Raw genomic sequence first — 18,460 nt, forward strand, 5'->3', positions numbered from 1 at the left:
TTCTGTCGTTACCAATACGAGTTCAATGGAACTTGCGAACATAGTTAGCGAACAAGGCTTTTGGGGAAACACACCCCAGATCATTTAACTTCTCGAACCATCAAGTGTTGATTTTTTTTTTCCCCCAACTTCATCCATAAAACAAAAAATAATGCTACTGTAAGCAGCCACACTTTGGGACTTCTTCAACATTTAATTTGCTCCATTTTTTTTTTGTCTGTTGCGTTTTTTGTGAAAGAAAACAAAAACAAAACAAAACGTTAATTCTACAAACTAGCAGACATGGTTGTTTTCATCTCATGAAAGTTCTAAATCAAACTGAATTAACTGGGGGAAAAAAGTGACCGGAAGCGGTGCATACGACTTCAAAGTCTTGGATAGGGCTATCGTCATATCATATCCCCGGTGTGGGAGAGGAAGGAGGGAGAGAGGGGAGGAAAAGAGGAGGAAAGTTATAGCTAGTCAGGCATCACTTGATCTCCTCGTTTCCTCAAGTCTCACAACACACAGAAGTTGACAAGATAAGGGGGGGGGGGGGGGGGGGGGTGTAAACTAGGATACTGCAATTCCTGCTGCAGCGGTCAGTGTGTGTCCACGGACCTAACGGTTTATATCATTCATCCATCTGTCTTCCTCCCCACAGTGCCGACTGTCCTTCCCAGCACTCTACCGTCCTCCTTGGCTGGTAATGGAGGGTTTTGGAGCTGGCATTTTTATTCCTAAAACCTGTGTGTCCTTTAAGGTCCTTATAATTGACTAAAAATGAATGCGCCAATTTATAAGTCAGATTTGCGTCATGTTGAAGTCGGAGGTCGACAGCAGCAGTTTTGATAATCCACACTCAGAATTCACCTCAGGGAACACCAAGGGACACATAAATCTGGGACTGCACTAACACAGTCAGAAATGGAATGAAAAGTAAGATGACCTCTATATCTACACAATGGTTGTATACAGGCAGGATCCAGCGGTACTGTGCTAGTAGTTGTAATGAACTTGGTGAGCATTTACAGAATGTGTCCGTCGCTTCAGGAGAGTGATGAGAGGTTGCGAACATCTAGGTGAGTTGAGATGGCCATCAAAAGCCCATGCTGAGTGAATCGAGATGTGATAGCCGGTTGATATCACTGCAAACGTAAAAAAGCCGATGGTGAAGTGTAGGTACAACTGAGCTGGAGTTGTTAGGAACAGTGGCAGGATCCTGCAAAAGATCTTGAATTCATTTCAATAGTCAATGATGGCATTTATGCGGCTAAAAAAAAAAGTGGGAATTCATTAAGTAAGGGGGAACGTGTGCACATCTAAAAAAATCAAAATGTGTCCCATCGTCAGAGTTCTTCCGAACAAGTCCTTTTTACATTGAGTCTTGAATCTCTGGTTTGTGCTTTTTCAGCATGCTTACAGACAAGTGCTGCCTCCTAGTGGCTGGTTGTGGAGCAGGTGCTGTGTGTTTAGGATGGGAGGAAAGAGTAACAATGATACACCTCCGATGTTTTGAACTGGCCGAATGCCTGCACGCGCTGACATTATAGGGCCGCGGGACGGATATGTAAGAATAAAACACCAGTGAAAGAAACAGTTTAGAATATATACATATATATATATATATATATATAAATATATGTATACATGTATATCTATATATAGAGCGAGCGAGAATAAAGTGATATCCAGACTGGTGCACTGGTTTTGGTATTCTGAATTTGGCTGTAGTCAGTTTGCAGGGGTAGGGTGGGGTGAGGTGGGGGGTAATTGGACATGCAGAGGCCGTCCCTTGGCCTTAGCTCCCGTAGTGCATGGTGTTGCTGGGGATGGCCATAGGAGATGCCATGGAGATAGCCGGGCCACCCATGGTGAACTGGTTGGTGACGGGGTAATAAGGACTACTGCTGCTGGGACCCTGCTGGGCAGTTGTAGCCCCTGAGAGGAGATAAAAGCAACATTACAGCCTTTGTATTTATGAACATGTGGTTATTAAGATGTTAAAGTTAAAAGTATGCTTTGTGTGTTTTTCAGCTGTCTTCTTTTTACGTGTGTTTTTAAGCCGTGATACTTGTAGAGTGTGTGTGACAATTTTTTTGGTACTACTAAGTTTATCCACAAGGTGGAAACATTCTAGTGGGCATGTGTCAGTGCCTGTGTTTACACGCGATCAAATGGAGTATATTTTGAAAAGCTGTGCTTTTGGCTGTATGTGTGACAACTGAAGTATACTTTGGGCTTAAGCGATCAAATCAAAGAACAATCACCATTAGGAATGTTCAAACTATTTTTTTATTAATTAGTCAACTAATAAGCAGTCAAAGAATTTGTATAATTAGCCTGGTTTCAGGTTCACTTCACCCTAATCAGCTTTATGTAAGACTCTTTATAAACAACTAAATGGAGAGGCTGGAAGAGAGCGAAAAATGTTTGAGGTGGAACCTTTTATTTTTTTACTTAACACGTCACCTCGAAAATACAACACTCATGGTTTGAGAATGAATTTAATGAGACTATTCACATGGTATCAATCTGCAGGCACTCAGCACACACTACCAGTACTGTAAAGGCCTATTCATATCACACCAAGCACAAATGTTCAGTGCAACACGACATTAAACACCTTCACACTTTAAAACCATGACAATGTTCAGTGTTTCCCATACATTGATTTATTTGTGGCGGCCCGCCACAATATCAAAACTGACTGCCACAAATAAATCTTCCAAAAGGCTTTGACTTTGTTGAATAAACATGAGCACTGCACGTTTCAAAATCAAAACGAGGCGCGGGTGTTTTACATGAATGTATGAATGATCACTGTTTACATATGAATAAAAGCTTTTATGAAAAGTTACTTTGTCTACGTAATTTTTTATGCATGAAAATTTTGTAAAGTGTAGACTTTCAATGTCTGGACAAAAATGATGAGAGAATATGAAAAATATCTTCATTTGTGTTTTGAAGATGAACAATATCCTTATTTTTTCCATTTGATACAACATGATGGTGAGTAAATATGAGAGCATTTTAATTTTTGGAAGGAATATCAATTTATCTGTAAGAGTCCAGGCCCTGTTTTACTCTGTGAAAACAATAAGAGCAGAGACACTCACCCTGGACGATTCCGGTGCTCATTATAGAACCCATTCTGGAGTGAGTGTGATTCACAATCCCCGTGTTCACTGGAGGAAAAAAAATAAAAATAAAAAAATCGACATCTATTTTCAATTTACACAAGAACAAAATCTGATATACATGAAAAACATGAATATTTGACACGAAGCTAAAGGAAAAAGGCTGTGATATAACCTAGAACTGTAGTTCTGTTGTGTAGAAAACCTTTCAATAACAATAGACAATTATTAATTATACTATAAAGGACATTAGAAGAGATATTAAAATAATTATGTAGTATGCATTAAAGGGGCCATATCATACACATTTTTTTCCCCCTAAGATACAATCATAAATGTTTTTTGCACCAAAACATAATTTTGACTTGACATTTTGGTCATGGCCATATTCTACTCTCTCCCCGACCTTCAAAATGTAACAATATTTTTTTTTTGCTGCTGCTGCACCTTTAATACATCTATATGCAATTACCCTTTTCACATGGGAAAAGCATCACTTACCACATTAAGTGATACTCTACCACACTGTTAAGTTTCTGGTCACCCAATAGTCATCACTGATGAGTACACATGGATGATTGTGTTTTCTGATGTCAGAAAATTCAGAATGGGCCATTTTAGGAGTTTAGCTTTAATAGAAGGTCTATTTGGACAGGGGAGGTGATGAGTTCTGCAAGTTACAGTATTTTTTCATTATAACATCAAGCTCTTATCTGAAAAGATCAAAAGTTAAAGATCAAAATATTTGATCCTTCATGATGTGGCCCCTTTGAAATGATAAACTTTTTTTTTAGTACTTAAAGGGATAGTGCACCCAAAAATGAATTTACTCGCCCTCATGATGTTCCAAATCTGTATGATTCCCATTCATCTTTGAAACACAAATGAAGATATTAATATTCTCACATCATTTTGCCTATTCATTGAAGCATCAAAGTTTTGGTTGTGTGGCTTTTCAAAGTACAAAAAGACTTCGTAAAAGTAGTCCATACGAATCAAGTAATCCATACCAATCTTCCAAATGAAGATACAATCACTTTACATGAAACCGATTTAATTTACACCTTTATTCATAAATAAACATTGATCATCACACACACATAAAGCTAAAATAGGGTAAACACTGAAGCTCAAAGAAACGTGCTTGCTTGAAATATATAAAGCAATGAGGTCTGAGCTTATGGATTACTTATACAATGTCTTTTTGAACTTTTTTTGGTTGAGTGGACTACCAGCAGATTGACAGAAAAAAAACAATAACAAAAAACAGCAACTTCATTTGTGTCTCAAAGATGAACTAAAGTCTTATGGATTTGGAAAGACATAAGAGTGATTAACTGATGATACAATTCTCATTTATGGGTGAATGACCACCTTAAAAAAAAAAAAACACCAGAGCCAATTTCACTCCTCAATTGTGTGTATGTGTGAGTGTGTGTGTAAATATCCATACGTGCATGCGTGTCTGTACCAATGGGGATGAGATTGTTGTGGGACACTGTAGTCCCACTGCCGCCAATGACAGTGCTGAGATCATAGGCTGTAGGCATCCCTGACAAACACAGACAGAATAAAATATTAGTGGCATCACTCCAGTTATGCAATAGCAGCCGGATGGGAGGAACGTCAGCTGATATAGATCTAAAAAGAGGAATGATTTTATAAGGGTCTTCCTGGTCATGTACCCGACACAGCCATGCCTTGGCTCATGTTGTAAGTTCCCCCAGTGTTCCACATATTCTCTGAGGGGGAGGAATAGTGTGAACCTGGAGGTGGGGCGGGTGTTGTGCCCGTGTACCTGCAGAACACAGCATAGCATAATCAACACACCATTCAGACATTCCTTATTGCTTTTCAAAGCAATGCATCCTCTCACCGGAAGAATGGGTTCTTGAGATCAAGTAGATTACTGGACTTGGAGCCTGTCTGGTCTACTTGAGCAACAATACTAATGTCATAGCTTTGTCTGTGAGAGGAAGTGGAAACAAATGAGACCACGAGAAGTCAAAAGCGAAACAGCCTGAGGGTTAAAACACAAAGCATTGTGGGTGCTCACCTCTTGTTGGCGATTAAAAGTGCAGTGCCTGACATTGTGTCCCCTGCCTTGGCAAAGAGAGGTGACTGCAGCAGACAGCGCACCTGGTACCAGTGAGTGAGGGGTTCTGTGGGGGCCGTGGAGAGCCACACCGTCATCCTGTTCAGAGAGACACAGCACAAGAGCATACCTGTCAAAATGTTCCGATTGCAAAACATTCAAATAGTTCCCTCATATCCAAGTATTCAAAAAGTTTTAAAATTATGACCATATTCCCATTTGTTGAAAACGGTTATAATCAGGAGGAAATGAATATAAATTATCACACATCTACTTGAGTTAATAAAATTGAATTTCGTGGAATGACAACATTTGAACTGATACAGTGGCATGCGAAAGTTCGGGAACCCCTTGCAGAATCTGTGAAAATGTGAATAATTTTAACAAAATAAGAGAGATCATGCAAAATGCCTGTTATTTTTTTTATTTAGTACTGTCCTGAGTATCCATCTTTTCACACGGAGGACAATTGAGGGACTCAAACACAACTATTAAAAAAAGGTTCAAACATTCACTGATGCTCCAGAAGGAAACACGATGCATTAAGAGAAAACTTTTGAATAGGATGAAGATGTCCTAATTTGTCTTATTTTGCCGAAATATAATTTTTCCCATTTAGTACTGCCCTTCGGAAGCAACAGAAGATACTTGCATGTTTCCCGGAAGACAAAGTACAATTTACCTTGATCTTCAAATTCAAAAAGTTTTCCCCCCCTGGCTCTTAATGCATCGTGTTTCCTTCTGGAGCATCAGTGAATGTTTGAACCTTTTTTAACAGTTGTGTTTGAGTCCCTCAATAGTCCTCCGTGTGAAAAGATGGATCTCAAAATCATACAGTCACTGCTGGAAAGGGTTCAAATATGCAAAAGATGCTGGAAAACTGAAGAATCTGCAGGACATGGAGGATTTTTCTGAGGAACAGTGCTCAGTTTAACTGTTCAGAACAAACAAGGGACTCATGAACAACCATCACAAAACAGAAAACAGTGGTAGATCATCCAGGTAACCACACACAGTATTAAGAACCATGGGTTCCCAAAATTTTGAAGGGGGTTATTTTTATAATTTCAGCTATTTTTTTGTCTTGTGGACTATATGTAAACATCTTTTATGTAAAATATCTTACTCAGGACAGTACTAAATAAAAAATAACATGCATTTTGTATGATCTCTCTTATTTTGTTAAAATTATTCACATTTTCACAGATTCTGCAAGGGGTTCCCAAACTTTCACATGTCCCTGTATATGCTTATAGTCCACATACCAATTATTTAATAAGAGTCATCATTCAAGAATCACTTACAAGTATTTTTAAAATCTGACAATAAAATATGCATAAAAAAATAATGGTAACTTGATTAATTTCAAGGGGTCTACAAAAGTATTGTTTTAAATCTGACAATATGAATTAAAAAAATTAATAATGGTAACTTGGTTTATTTCAGTGGTCCACAAAAATTCAGGACAAAATTTACCAAAAATCACCAAACTAAACAAACTTTTAAAAAACAACTGAACCCCCAAAACAACCTGACAGTCATCTTATAATTTGCATTGTGACAAAATTATTACGGGAAAAAAAACAAAAAAACATCTTCAAATAAATGAATAAAAAAAAAATATAGATCGAAATGGACCACAATCAGATCTGAGCACACCAGTGTGAATGCAAAGAGAACCTGATTTCTTTGACTTGTTTCATGTTTTGGTCAATTTAATGTGGTCTGAATTTGGTAATAATAATAATAATAATAATACATTATATATTCTTACATTTATGTCAGCATTAATAGCATTATTATTAATAATAATATAAAATAATAAAACATGAAGTGAAGCGTGGCCAAGTATGGTGTCCCATACTCTTTTTTTTTTTGTGCTCTGCATTTAACCCATCCAAGTGCACACACACAGGAGTGAACACACACAGTGAACACACACCCGGAGCAGTGGGCAACCATATTGCTGCGGCGCCCGGGAGCAGTTGGGGGTTCGGTGTCTTGCTCAAGGGTTTCACCGCAGTCGTGGTATTGAGGGTGGAAGAGAGTGCTGGTTATTCACTCCCTCCACCGACAATTCCTGCCGGACTTGAGACTCAAACCTACAACCTTCGGGTTACAAGTCCGACTCTAACCATTAGGCATTCAAATGGTTCAACATAAAAAATAAAAAAAAAACAGTAAGATCGATCTGATCTAAGCACACCAGTGACAGAGTGAATGCACAGAAAACATCTCTGGTTACTGGCGTAACCTCAGTTCCCTGAGAAGGGAACAAGATGTTGTGTAAAGTGTAAGCTGATCGCTTGGGGGAAACACCTTTCTCCTCAAATACTGAAGCCTTATTCACTTAACACCATTGCATCGCAATAGCCAATGGCAGGTGGCGGGAAAGCGCCCTATATAAGCGACATTTAATCAGAATCACAAAACAAGCACAGAAAAACAGGTTCTTTCACTTAGTTCACATTTTAATTGATTTAAAATAGTCTGAATTTGGCTCTGTGAGAGAGGACTCAAGTGTGAAAACACTTTGAATAGAATATGTTGGAACTTACGCTGATCCAATGAATGCGACATCAAACCAAAAAGCCAGCCCATGTACAAGCCCTGAATGCATCATGTGGAATTTAAAGGGGATTTCTATCCTGGAACAAGTAAGAAAAGGATATATAAAAATGTGAGCTGACAGACTTCAATTTGTACATTTCCCATATATCAAAAGGCTACATTTAAACACAATAAAATTACGCATTTAGTGAAATCATACTTGTAAAGATCCTCTTCTTTAGCTTCTAAAAAGTTCACTGTATATTTCACTGATTTGGCCATCAGGATCCTGATATCAAAAGTGTCCTGCAAGAAATGACAGAATAAATGAGAAAAGGCAGGTATCCAGGTAAGAAGAGGATGAAGCAATTTGAATAACAAACTGACGTGCTGTGAGGCCTCTTGTCAAGGGCTGAGCCAGTTAATCAGACTCAGTCCTAGCTCAGAGGGCTCTTATGGGATCAGAATCCCGCCTAAAGTATTGCAGTCATGGATAAAAAAAGAACAAGCATGAAAACAAAATTAAAAAACGCAAGTAAAAAATATATTGCACAAGATTTAAAACTCTCCCGCCTCAGCCTGAACTCTGAAGGATGCTACAACAGCGCCCTCTGGAGCCAGACCACAGCAGGTCACTGTCCCAGCAGTGTAACACCATTACAGGAATAGCATATGCCTGAACAGCTGACTACTGCTGGACATAAACCACACACACTGACTGTAAACTACAATTATGATGTCTGAATCTGTGGACTGAAAAATCAAGTGCATAATCGACAACTTAAAGGGGTCATATGATACGATTTACATTTTTCCTTTCTCTTTGGAGTGTTACAAGCTCTTGGTGCATAAAGAAGATCTGTAAAGTTGCAAAGACACAGTATATACGCAAAGAAAGAAGGCGTAACTTTTATTCTCGCTGTAGTATTGTTGTTGCCGCCGCCGCCGCCATGTTGTGGAGATGCTGTGTTTCGTTGTGAAAGCGAAACTACTTTGGTTGGGCTTCCAAAAGAGGACGATATCCGCTTCGTCATGCCTAGAGCTGATCCGTGCTGGTCGCTGAGGAAATACATCAACTTCGCGCTGTGGATCGCCAGATCGGCTTTCACCGTGGATGAAGCGGAGTCCAGCCCGGGGTTGTCACATGTGGTTGCTGCAAGCCTGCCGGATGCTCCTTAAGTCAAATCCGCCGGCCGCGCCGTTCTCAAGTCCGCCGGCCTCCACTCACTCTAGACCGCCGGCCGCTCCTCACTCAAGTCCGCAGTGTGTGACGCATTTTATGGAGGACTGTTTCCTGAACCTGCAGAGTAGCCTACAATGGGTCTGTGCTCAAAGGCTGTTCTATAAAGTGGGGCAGTTCCAACTTTGCGAGGACAGTCTGGCGCTTCTGACTCACAGACTGCAAGTACATTTTTTGTATTTAAAGGATTTCCCACTGATGATTCAAACGCGAGTTTTGAGCAGTGTAGAGTAGCGCTTGTTGTTTGTCATTTCTCCGATCACAAATGCAGACATGGTTTTATGTTTATGCGGCACGATACGCAACGCGTAAAAACACAGTACAAGTCATTATAATCAGTAATTATGTCCCCACTGGATGCAACAAATGCCTCGTTTATAATGGGTTTTATTGGTTTTGTCTCGTCACTCCGGCCGGACACGGCATCACAGTATGGTAAGGGGCGTAACATTTTCATCACACGCTTGAGGTATTCGGCCAATCACAACGCACCTGATAGCTGGCCAATCAGCGTACATCTCACTTTTCAGAACGATGAGCTTTGTAAAAATCGACGCGTTTCAGAAAGTCATAGGCATTGAGGAGCAACAATAATGTACAGTATGTGGAAAATAATGTGTTTTTTGAACCTTAAACCGCATAAACGCATTGCATTACACCAAATACACAACAATGTTCTTTTTAGCAACATCATATGACCCCTTTAATTGGCTTCTCGAGTGCACGTAAGTGGAAAAAGTAGCTCTGATGGATTTCAAAACACTGTGGATCCTAGATGAAAATCAAGATACAAAATTTCACATGTAGAGTACTTGTACACAAAGACGTGCTTCATAAACCTTCCTTGATAGATCTAAATTCATTGAATACCCTCTGACCACACAAACCGTGAGCTCAGAAACCCTGACCACGAAGTAAAGCCTTTCATCACGGGCACAAGGGCGAGCATACATGCTTCACTTGAGTCTCCTATATGAAACTGCCACTGAATCTATTTTCCTAATCCATGAAACATGCTGCCTTTCTCCATTTCCCAGAAACATCCTCACTGTTCTCATTTAGGCTTAAGTAAGTAACCCAATCCTGTCCCTATTTACCCCCAAGCCCTCAGCGCTCATCTATAACCAGTGAGGAGACAAATCTCCAGTTACCTTCCCACCTACTTCAGTGAATGTTCCAAGCTGTGGCTAACTCTAAAAAGCTAGCAGGTATTTATGAATTAACTTGCACACAGCCAATCCGCCAGCCATTCCCTCCCATTTCTCACCACAATCGGCTGTCTGAAGTATTCATCTACTGCAGCTCCTCTCAGCGCAGACAGATCCACCCCATGGAAAGATGGCTGGTACCTGAAAGAATCAGTTTTGTAAGTATAAGCACAAAAGAAATGATCCAGAGTTATGTGTTAGTCATCTGCTACAGTCTTAAATTACTGTCCGTTTATTTACACTTTGAGACTATTATTTGACATCTGCATCTGAACTCTCCCCCCACCCAATGTCCTTATTCTCATTTTAGAAAACACACCAGAAATTGGCCTTTGTAAACTGCTCCATGTAAAGCTGCTCATCTGTGAAAGGGGCGAGGTGCACGTCTCCAATGGTGGGAAACATTTTGCCTGTAAAGAGAACAGAGGTCTGTTATGTACAAATATTGATACACTATGTATACAGTGCCCTCCACTAATATCGGCAACCTTGGTAAAAGGTGGTTTATCCTTTTGATCTTTCATTCAAAAATTTTTACAAAATTCTAACCTATCATTTAAGTAAAACAATCGAAAGTGGGAGGAAATCTCATTATGAAATGTTTTTCTCCAGTTCACATTGGCCACAATTATTGGCACCCAATTATTGCAACGTCCTTTTCCCAAGATAACAGCTCCGAGTTTTCTCCTGCACCACCTGATGAGTTTGGAAAACACCTGACAAGAGATCAGAGACCATTCCTTCATCCAGAATCTCTTCAGATCCTTCAAATTCCCAGCTCCATGTTGGCGCTTCTTCTCTTCAGTTCACCCCACTCATTTTCTATAGGGTTCAGGTCGGGTAACTGGGACGGCTATGGCAGAAGCTTCATTTTGTGCTCAGTGACACATTTTTGTGTTGATTTTGATGTTTGTTTTGGATCATTGTCCTGATGGAAGATCTAACCATGGCCCATTGTAAGATTTCTAATTGAGGCAGTCAGGTTTAGATTTTGTATCCGTTTGTATTTGATCGAATCCATGATGCCATGTATCTGAACAAGATGTCCAGGACCTCCAGCAGAAAAATAGGCCCACAACATTAAAGATGGAAGTCAAGGCTGGACAATCTCATGCTCCTAGTCACCCTGGTGTGCTAAAATGTTTTTAATTATAAATGGGAATATACTTCAGAGAAATTTTACTCTGAAGAATTTCTAGGGGTGCCAATATTTGTGGCCAACGTGTATTAGAGAAAAACATTTATTTCATGATATGAGTATCTCCTTCACTTTCAATTGTTTTACTTCAATGAAAGGTTAGAATTTTGTGCATTTTTTGAATGAACGATCAAAAAGATAAACAATGCAGATTTATTTTCACAGCCGCCTTTGCTCATATTTACCAAGGGTGCCAATATTAATGGAGGGCACTGTATGTCAGCCTGCCTTTGTCTGGTTATTTTTATTGAAACAACCTTTTTACCGTTGGGCTTGAGGAACTTCTTGGCATGCAGGTAGCTCTCCAGCATCCTTTCGTTGAACAGCATGTAGCCCATGGGTTCAGAGATAATTATGTCCACCTGCTCGGGTAGGGTCACTTCCTCCACTTTACCAGGAATCACCAAAACACGTTCTGACAGCCTGTTACTGTTCACAAGAACCTGTGGACACACAATTATTAGTATTACTACTACTTAACATGACTTTCAATTAGCCAATGCCAAAAGCCATCTTATTATGAAATTCTGCATTTGGTACAATACCAGCTTCTTGGTATCAATACTAAATCTAAATTGTCAAGCATTCAGGTCCTCAGGAGAGGATTAAACAATACTCCAAAATTGTATATAATAAAATTTTACTATCAATTAATACATTTTTGGTACAGATATCCCACGTCACTCAATTACTTGTATATTTATAAATGATTAAATGTGACTACACATGTGAAATATACACTACCATTCAAAGGTTTGGGCAATATTAGGCAGCACAACGGTTTTCAACACTGATAAAAATAAGAAAAGCTACAAATGATCATATTAGAATGATTTCTAAAGGATCATGTGACACTGAAGCCTGGAGTAATGATTATGAAAATTCAGCTGTGTCATCACAGAAATTACATTTTAAAATATATCCAAACAGAAAACAGACATTTAAATTGTAATAATATTTAACAATATTACTGTTTTTACAGTTTGTTTGATCAAATAAATGCAGCCTTGGTGAGCAGAAGAGATGTCTTTCAAAAACATTTGAAAAAATCTTATTGATCCCAAATCTTTGAACAGTACTGCATGTTAGTGATTGAGGAATCGGTCATACCTCTGCATGTTGAGCCATGGTACTGGCCTCCACAGCATAAACTTTACGGGCACCAGCCTGAGCTGCGAAAAATGACAGAATCCCAGAGCCACAACCTACATCCAGAATCACCTAAGGCGAAAAGGACGGACAAGGAAGAATGAGAACAAGTATCACATGATTTGACACAACCAGGTCCAAACTACAGGTTTAATTTAATAGTAGTTAATTCAGAGATGCATTCATAAGGAATAGCCGTTTTAAATGAAGTGGACTCAAATGTCCATTTTCACTTAGTTGTAATTAGTCAACTGTTCCAGTTTGAGATGTTTTGTTCTGGACAACATCAAAGCTAAAAGTCAAGGTCACAATGCCAAATGCTTCAGCAATTCTGAAACTACTCAAATCTATGCTATCTATACAGTAACAGATGCATCGACAGAAGAAATAACAGTACTTTATCCTTGAAGTCAGTATGATTCTGGAGGATGGCCCGTTGATATGTTCCAGTTCGCACATAATCCTGCATCATATTTTGTTGCTGAGAGAGGTAGCCATAAAACTGAAGAAAGAAAAAAAAGAAAAAAAAAAGCGGACATTCATATCATGCCTCTTTTGTTGACGCTACAAGTCAAATTTATCCATTAGAAATAAAGGCTAGCCTGGATACCTTTTAAAACGTATTTAAAAATACCTCTTACGGTTGTAAACCAGGAATAAAATGGGTTCAACAAATGACAATGTGTTTTGTTTATGCATGTTAATTAGAAGCCAAACACACCTGGAAATACTGTACAGCTGAGGACTCCTCCGTCCTATCACTGAAGACCGAGTGTTCACCCCCATGTCCACGACAATTCTTCAGGAGGTTATAGAATGACGAGAAATCTGGCAAACACAACACCACGGAACACATCAAGAGATTACAAGCTTCACAGCACCATCCCTTCATTCAGGTTTGCCCACAACACAATGACTGACTGCTGCTGTGCTTATCTGAATGTTTGTTTGTTTATGGTTAATGGCATGCCAGCTAACATGGCTATAGTCATGGCGAGAAAAGGGGGGAAAATTACAGATTTATCTTTTATTAAAATTCTAAAACTAAAACTTGTTTCACTTCGTTTTCCTAAGAGTCAACTGAAAAGTGAAAAGAGTGAAACTGAAAAGAGTCCTAATGGAGTGAAAATATCAAAATATGCTTCGCTTGTCTGAATGTCTCTCAGCGAACTGCTAAATTGCCATAAAGCCTGATGTGCTCATAAAAGGTGGTGAGTTTTACCTGCTGGAGATGCAAACTGCAGGAGGACACTGTTACAGCCCAGAGTAATGATGAAGGACTGCTTCCCAACACGACTGCATTCTGTCTCTCGTGATACTGAACACTTAAAGACACACGTCTCCTCATCTGTGGAGGAAAGCAAATGCATGGAGGTAAATATGCCTCACCCTAAAACAGATCAGTGTTCTGATATTATCCCATTGTTTACTATTTTCATTGAAGAAAAACTGAATAAATTACTTACTTTTAAAGAATGTTTCAACAGTTTTTGTCCATACAATGGAAGTCAGTGGGGTCCAAAACAACACTGGACCCCGTTGACTTGCATTATATGCACAAAAAAGACATTCTTTATAAACATTTGTGCACAACAAAAAAATTAAAAGTCAGGTTTGGAATGACATGAGGTACCGTAAGTGATGACAAAATGTTCAATTTTATGTGAACTATTGCTTTAAAATGGGACAGGAGAAATTAACGAATTATGCTCGGTCCTTAAAGGTTACTACCACCTAAACAAAAAAGCAAATCAAACTAAACTAGACCGGTTCAAAAACCTTCTAACCACTGCAAAAGTAAGCTGTGATGCCAGGATGAGGGATTTTGTCATCTATTTGTCCAGCTGTTGCAGGATTAGGTCAAGCTTTCCATAGACAGATTAGGCTGGTATTCATTTATATAATTGAGTTGAAAACAAGTAAGTCTCTACAGCAGCTCAAGCAAACACCTCTAAAACGAGGGCAGGGGAATAAGGCCATGACAATCTGAGCTTTAGAGTGACGCTTGCATGGGTGTCGGAAGCAAAAAAAAAATAATAATAAAAATGTGGGTGGGTAAGTGTAACTTAATGCTGCAACAAAGAATACATGATGCCTTTAAAAGCAACAGGCGAACAAATGATGAACATTTACTTAAAGGGGTCATATGATGTTGCTAAAAAGAACAGTATTTTGTGTATGTGGTGTAATGAAACATGTTTATGCGGTTTAAGGTTAAAAAAAACGTTATTTTCCACATACTGTACATAATTTTTTGTCCTCTATGCCCCGCCTTTCTGAAACGCATCGATTTTTAGTCGTGTCCTCTTTTGGAAGGCCAAACAAAGTAGTTTCGCTTTCACAACGAAACACACAGCGTCACACACGGCGGGCTTGAGTGAGCGGAGGCCGGCGGGCTTGAGTGAGCGGATTTGACGAAGGAGCGGCAACCATATGTTATGACCCCGGGCTGGACTCCGCTTCGTTCACGGTGAAAGCCGATCCGGCGATCCACAGCACGAAGTTGATGCATTTTCTCAGCGACCAGCACGGATCAGCTCTAGGCATGACGAAGCGGATATCGTCCTCTTTTGGAAGCCCAACCAAAGTAGTTTCGCTTTCACAACGAAACACACAGCGTCTTCACGACATGGCGGCGGCAGCAACAATACTACAGCAAGAATAAAAGTTAAGCCTTCTTTCTTTGCGTGAACATTTGGGCAGCGTTATGCAAATCTTCCCACATCATGATGTAGACATGTGGGGGCGTGTTAGAACGAGCCGTTTTAGGTAGGTGTGGCTGACTCTTAACTTTTATAAAGAATATCTCTTTGGATTTGAGACTTTACTTTTTTTGTGATTTCAACCCTCTACATTGCGAGTAAATCACTCGCATATGTGACTAAATCTTACTCTGGGCGACTAAATAATGTCTAACATTAGCCATTGGCTAATAAATTGTTAGATTTTACAGGCCAGTATGTGTGTGAGAGGCGTTCAACACAGATTATCACTCGATAAACACGCTTACTGAGCGCTTGAGAGTTTCGCTCTCCGTCAAGCGATCTGTACTATTTGGATGCGCTCAATGGATCATGTCATGTAGTTAATAGATGCGCAGTATGTAGCACACAGCACACCTGCATTTGACGTACCGTAAACTAGTGTGAAGGCGCACGACTCGCCGTCGCTTTACTTGATAGCAAGTCTTAATGCACAGATCCGATCTTTTGACCATATCCGATTTGTTGGCACGTCTGTTTACATTCACTTTAGACACGACTGGTATCCGATATCTGTGTTTACATTAATTCCCACCCAAAAGGATTGTCTGCAGTGATCGCTTTATATGCACATGGAAGACCCTCGGGTTTTAAATGGCCGTGCTTTTAAAATTATGTATATAATTCACGTCGAATGGCCATTATTATTTGCCAGCATGGACAACGGCAGTCATGGATGTTTTGCAGTACAAAACCTGACTGAACGGATAAAGACCGGAAAATAACAGTAATTTTAATTTGTTAGACTATTTTATCTACAGCTCGTTAGAGGTAGAATTGTTTAGTGAAATAAAGATGATATTTATTTAAATGAATTCGAAGGAGAGAGAGAGAGAGAGAGAGAGAACGAATGCATGCACCCACGTGCGAAAGAGCGATTGTGAAGCATTGCAAACAAGCTTGTCGGTTTAATTACAAAAACTGCTAAGTTATCACCTCACTGCTGAAAAATATAAGTAGCTTTTAGCTGTTGTATTTTCAAAATTCACGGGGCGGGGTTGAAAACCAGCTCCTGAATGTGCAATTTCTTACCTATAAAAAGTTTCCCTCTCAATAAAATGCGAGCGCATACAGCACGCTAGCATTAAAACGCCATTAAAAATCTTTACGAGCAAACGTGTCTGTGGAGAATCGGATATGTGCGTTTAGACGTAGAACGTTCAGTTTTTAAGTGTCTGTTCTTTTACTGAACTAAATGATTTGCATTACTATAAAAAATCAAAACGACGGTGGGGGTCGGTGACGCGGTGGGCAAGTGACGTAACCTGTGTGTGTGTGTGTGTGTGTGTGTGTGAGTGTGTGTGTGTGTGTGTGCCTACTTAACTATATTTTGGGGAAACATTTGTACACAAAAGTGAGCAAAACCTGACAAACGACAAAAACCTCAATTTGTGGATGTCCTCATTTGTAAAACTGTTAAAAAAAATAAAGTAAACGTTTTTTTTTTACTTTTGAAATTGTAAAAATGCAGAAGGTTTTCTGTGAGCATTCATACAGTAAAGACAGTTATTATTACTACTACTACTACTATTGCAGTCATTAGCAACCTTGTCAACTGCACAAGAAGGTCGGCCATGTGACGTCAACAATGCAGGACACATAAGGGGGCGACCCGCTCCATGTAGAATTAAACAAACTGGTACTCATTTTTAACAGTGTAAACTGTTTAAATATTTCCATTAAGTGTTCATTTATTTGTAAAAAGCAAAACTAAGTTTAGCACCTTTGCTAGCTCTTGATGTTTACACAACAATAATTATCTGAGAGCAGGCTCTGGTATTAAAACGTGCAAAATACCACTCTGCCACAAACTAATATGAATTACACTTAATAAACTTGGGCTTTCGACGAAAAAATGGTAAATGATGTGGCATTTGGGGCTCGAGCAATAAAAACTTCTCAAAAGAAATCTATGCGATGTGGGTAGCGCATCTGTTTCAGTAAGACATTCATCTCATGCACGGGACATCGCCAGCGTGAGGCTCCAAACAAAAGCCCTGAGCACTGAATGAACAGGCGGGACCCTGGAGAAAAGGAGGCGGGGGACCCGCTATTGTTCCCCGCAGAACAAAGATGAATGTCCAAACGGTGCTGCCACAAGAAACCTCCGCGTAATTCCACATTACTTTAGCAATGCTTTCTGCACTTTGAGAAAAAGAAACCGGGCTGTCTTATGGTAAAGTAAAGTACAGCATAGTAATAGTAGAGAGGCGGCGCGGAACTGCGCGCAATCAATCAAAACTGAGCTCAGCATCCATTCAGCCCATCAACCAACCAGGTTAACACGATATCAACAGACAAATCAAATGTTTACGCAAATAAAACCCAGTACAAAACAAAGACGTTTCTATAACACTTTCTGAAGCTCAATAGTATGGCTGAAGGTTCAGACTGCGGCTAACTTTACAGGCGCCAATCCACATTATCCAAAGCCCTTCCTTGTGGTCCTGCTAAAAGTCTGGAGGACAGCCTTAAAGAAACCTCATGGATGCAAAGACATGCATGTATATTTCTATCTGTGGGAATACATTCAGTGCTGGACTGCCGTGCGTTATTAACTGGGTAGTAACTAATATAAGCATCATAACACAATACGATGTGTTTACGGATGCTAACATGCTACGATCAACGTGGTTTGTGGCATACGTGTTGAACCCAAGCCCATGGCTCCAGCAATTTGACATCTTTTAGAAAGCATGCAGGGGTGAATGGGCCGCATTTGAGCTCATAACTCAAAAGCCGCCGGTCCCGGTGATCAGGCGGCGCAACGGACGCACATGCCGCACACACACACTCTCACTAGGCTAAGCTAGGATACACCACTCAACTGAGGCCGGATTCAAAGTGTTTAAAAGCCAGCGTCTACTCACTGTTCGAGAGGCTTATGAGAGCCACGTCCTGGTTGATTTTGATTTCTAGTCGCAGAGGCTGCTGCTCTGAATGTCGCTGTATGTCTCCGTTGGCGTCTCCGATGGAGAGGAGGCGCACGCCTGAGAACACGGACCCCGCCATCTTCGATCTGGGGAGAGTAAGACAGGCAGCGGCTCAGATCTCGCCTGGAGTCAGTGGTCAAGCTAGGCCTGACTTACTACTGCCTCCACATGGCCACATCTCCTTTTTTTCCAGCTCTCGTTCAATT

The 18,460-nt window shown here is 40.0% G+C and overlaps 1 protein-coding gene across 2 annotated transcripts; it reads right to left on the bottom strand.

Moving 5' to 3' along the window:
* Positions 1 to 1,678: 1,678 nt before the first annotated feature.
* Positions 1,679 to 18,445, bottom strand: LOC107590417 (histone-arginine methyltransferase CARM1). Of its 2 annotated transcripts, none has more exons than XM_016279163.1 (16): positions 18,192 to 18,445; positions 13,782 to 13,907; positions 13,281 to 13,387; positions 12,957 to 13,061; positions 12,521 to 12,631; positions 11,676 to 11,853; positions 10,532 to 10,622; positions 10,272 to 10,353; positions 7,985 to 8,070; positions 7,773 to 7,862; positions 5,176 to 5,313; positions 4,996 to 5,085; positions 4,805 to 4,917; positions 4,591 to 4,671; positions 3,099 to 3,167; positions 1,679 to 1,920 (listed from the first exon to the last, which is right to left on the bottom strand). In XM_016279163.1, the coding sequence occupies exons 1-16, from the start codon at positions 18,331 to 18,333 to the stop codon at positions 1,781 to 1,783; spliced, it is 1,749 nt and encodes a 582-aa protein (XP_016134649.1). In that variant the 5' UTR covers positions 18,334 to 18,445; the 3' UTR covers positions 1,679 to 1,780. The 2 variants fall into 2 exon arrangements, with proteins under 2 accessions (XP_016134649.1, XP_016134648.1); XM_016279162.1 differs by having other exon boundaries at positions 4,573 to 4,671.
* Positions 18,446 to 18,460: the final 15 nt, after the last annotated feature.

This window comes from Sinocyclocheilus grahami, unplaced genomic scaffold (assembly GCF_001515645.1).
Source record: "Sinocyclocheilus grahami isolate Dianchi unplaced genomic scaffold, SAMN03320097.WGS_v1.1 scaffold127.1, whole genome shotgun sequence".
NCBI classification, from domain to species: Eukaryota; Metazoa; Chordata; class Actinopteri; order Cypriniformes; family Cyprinidae; genus Sinocyclocheilus; species Sinocyclocheilus grahami.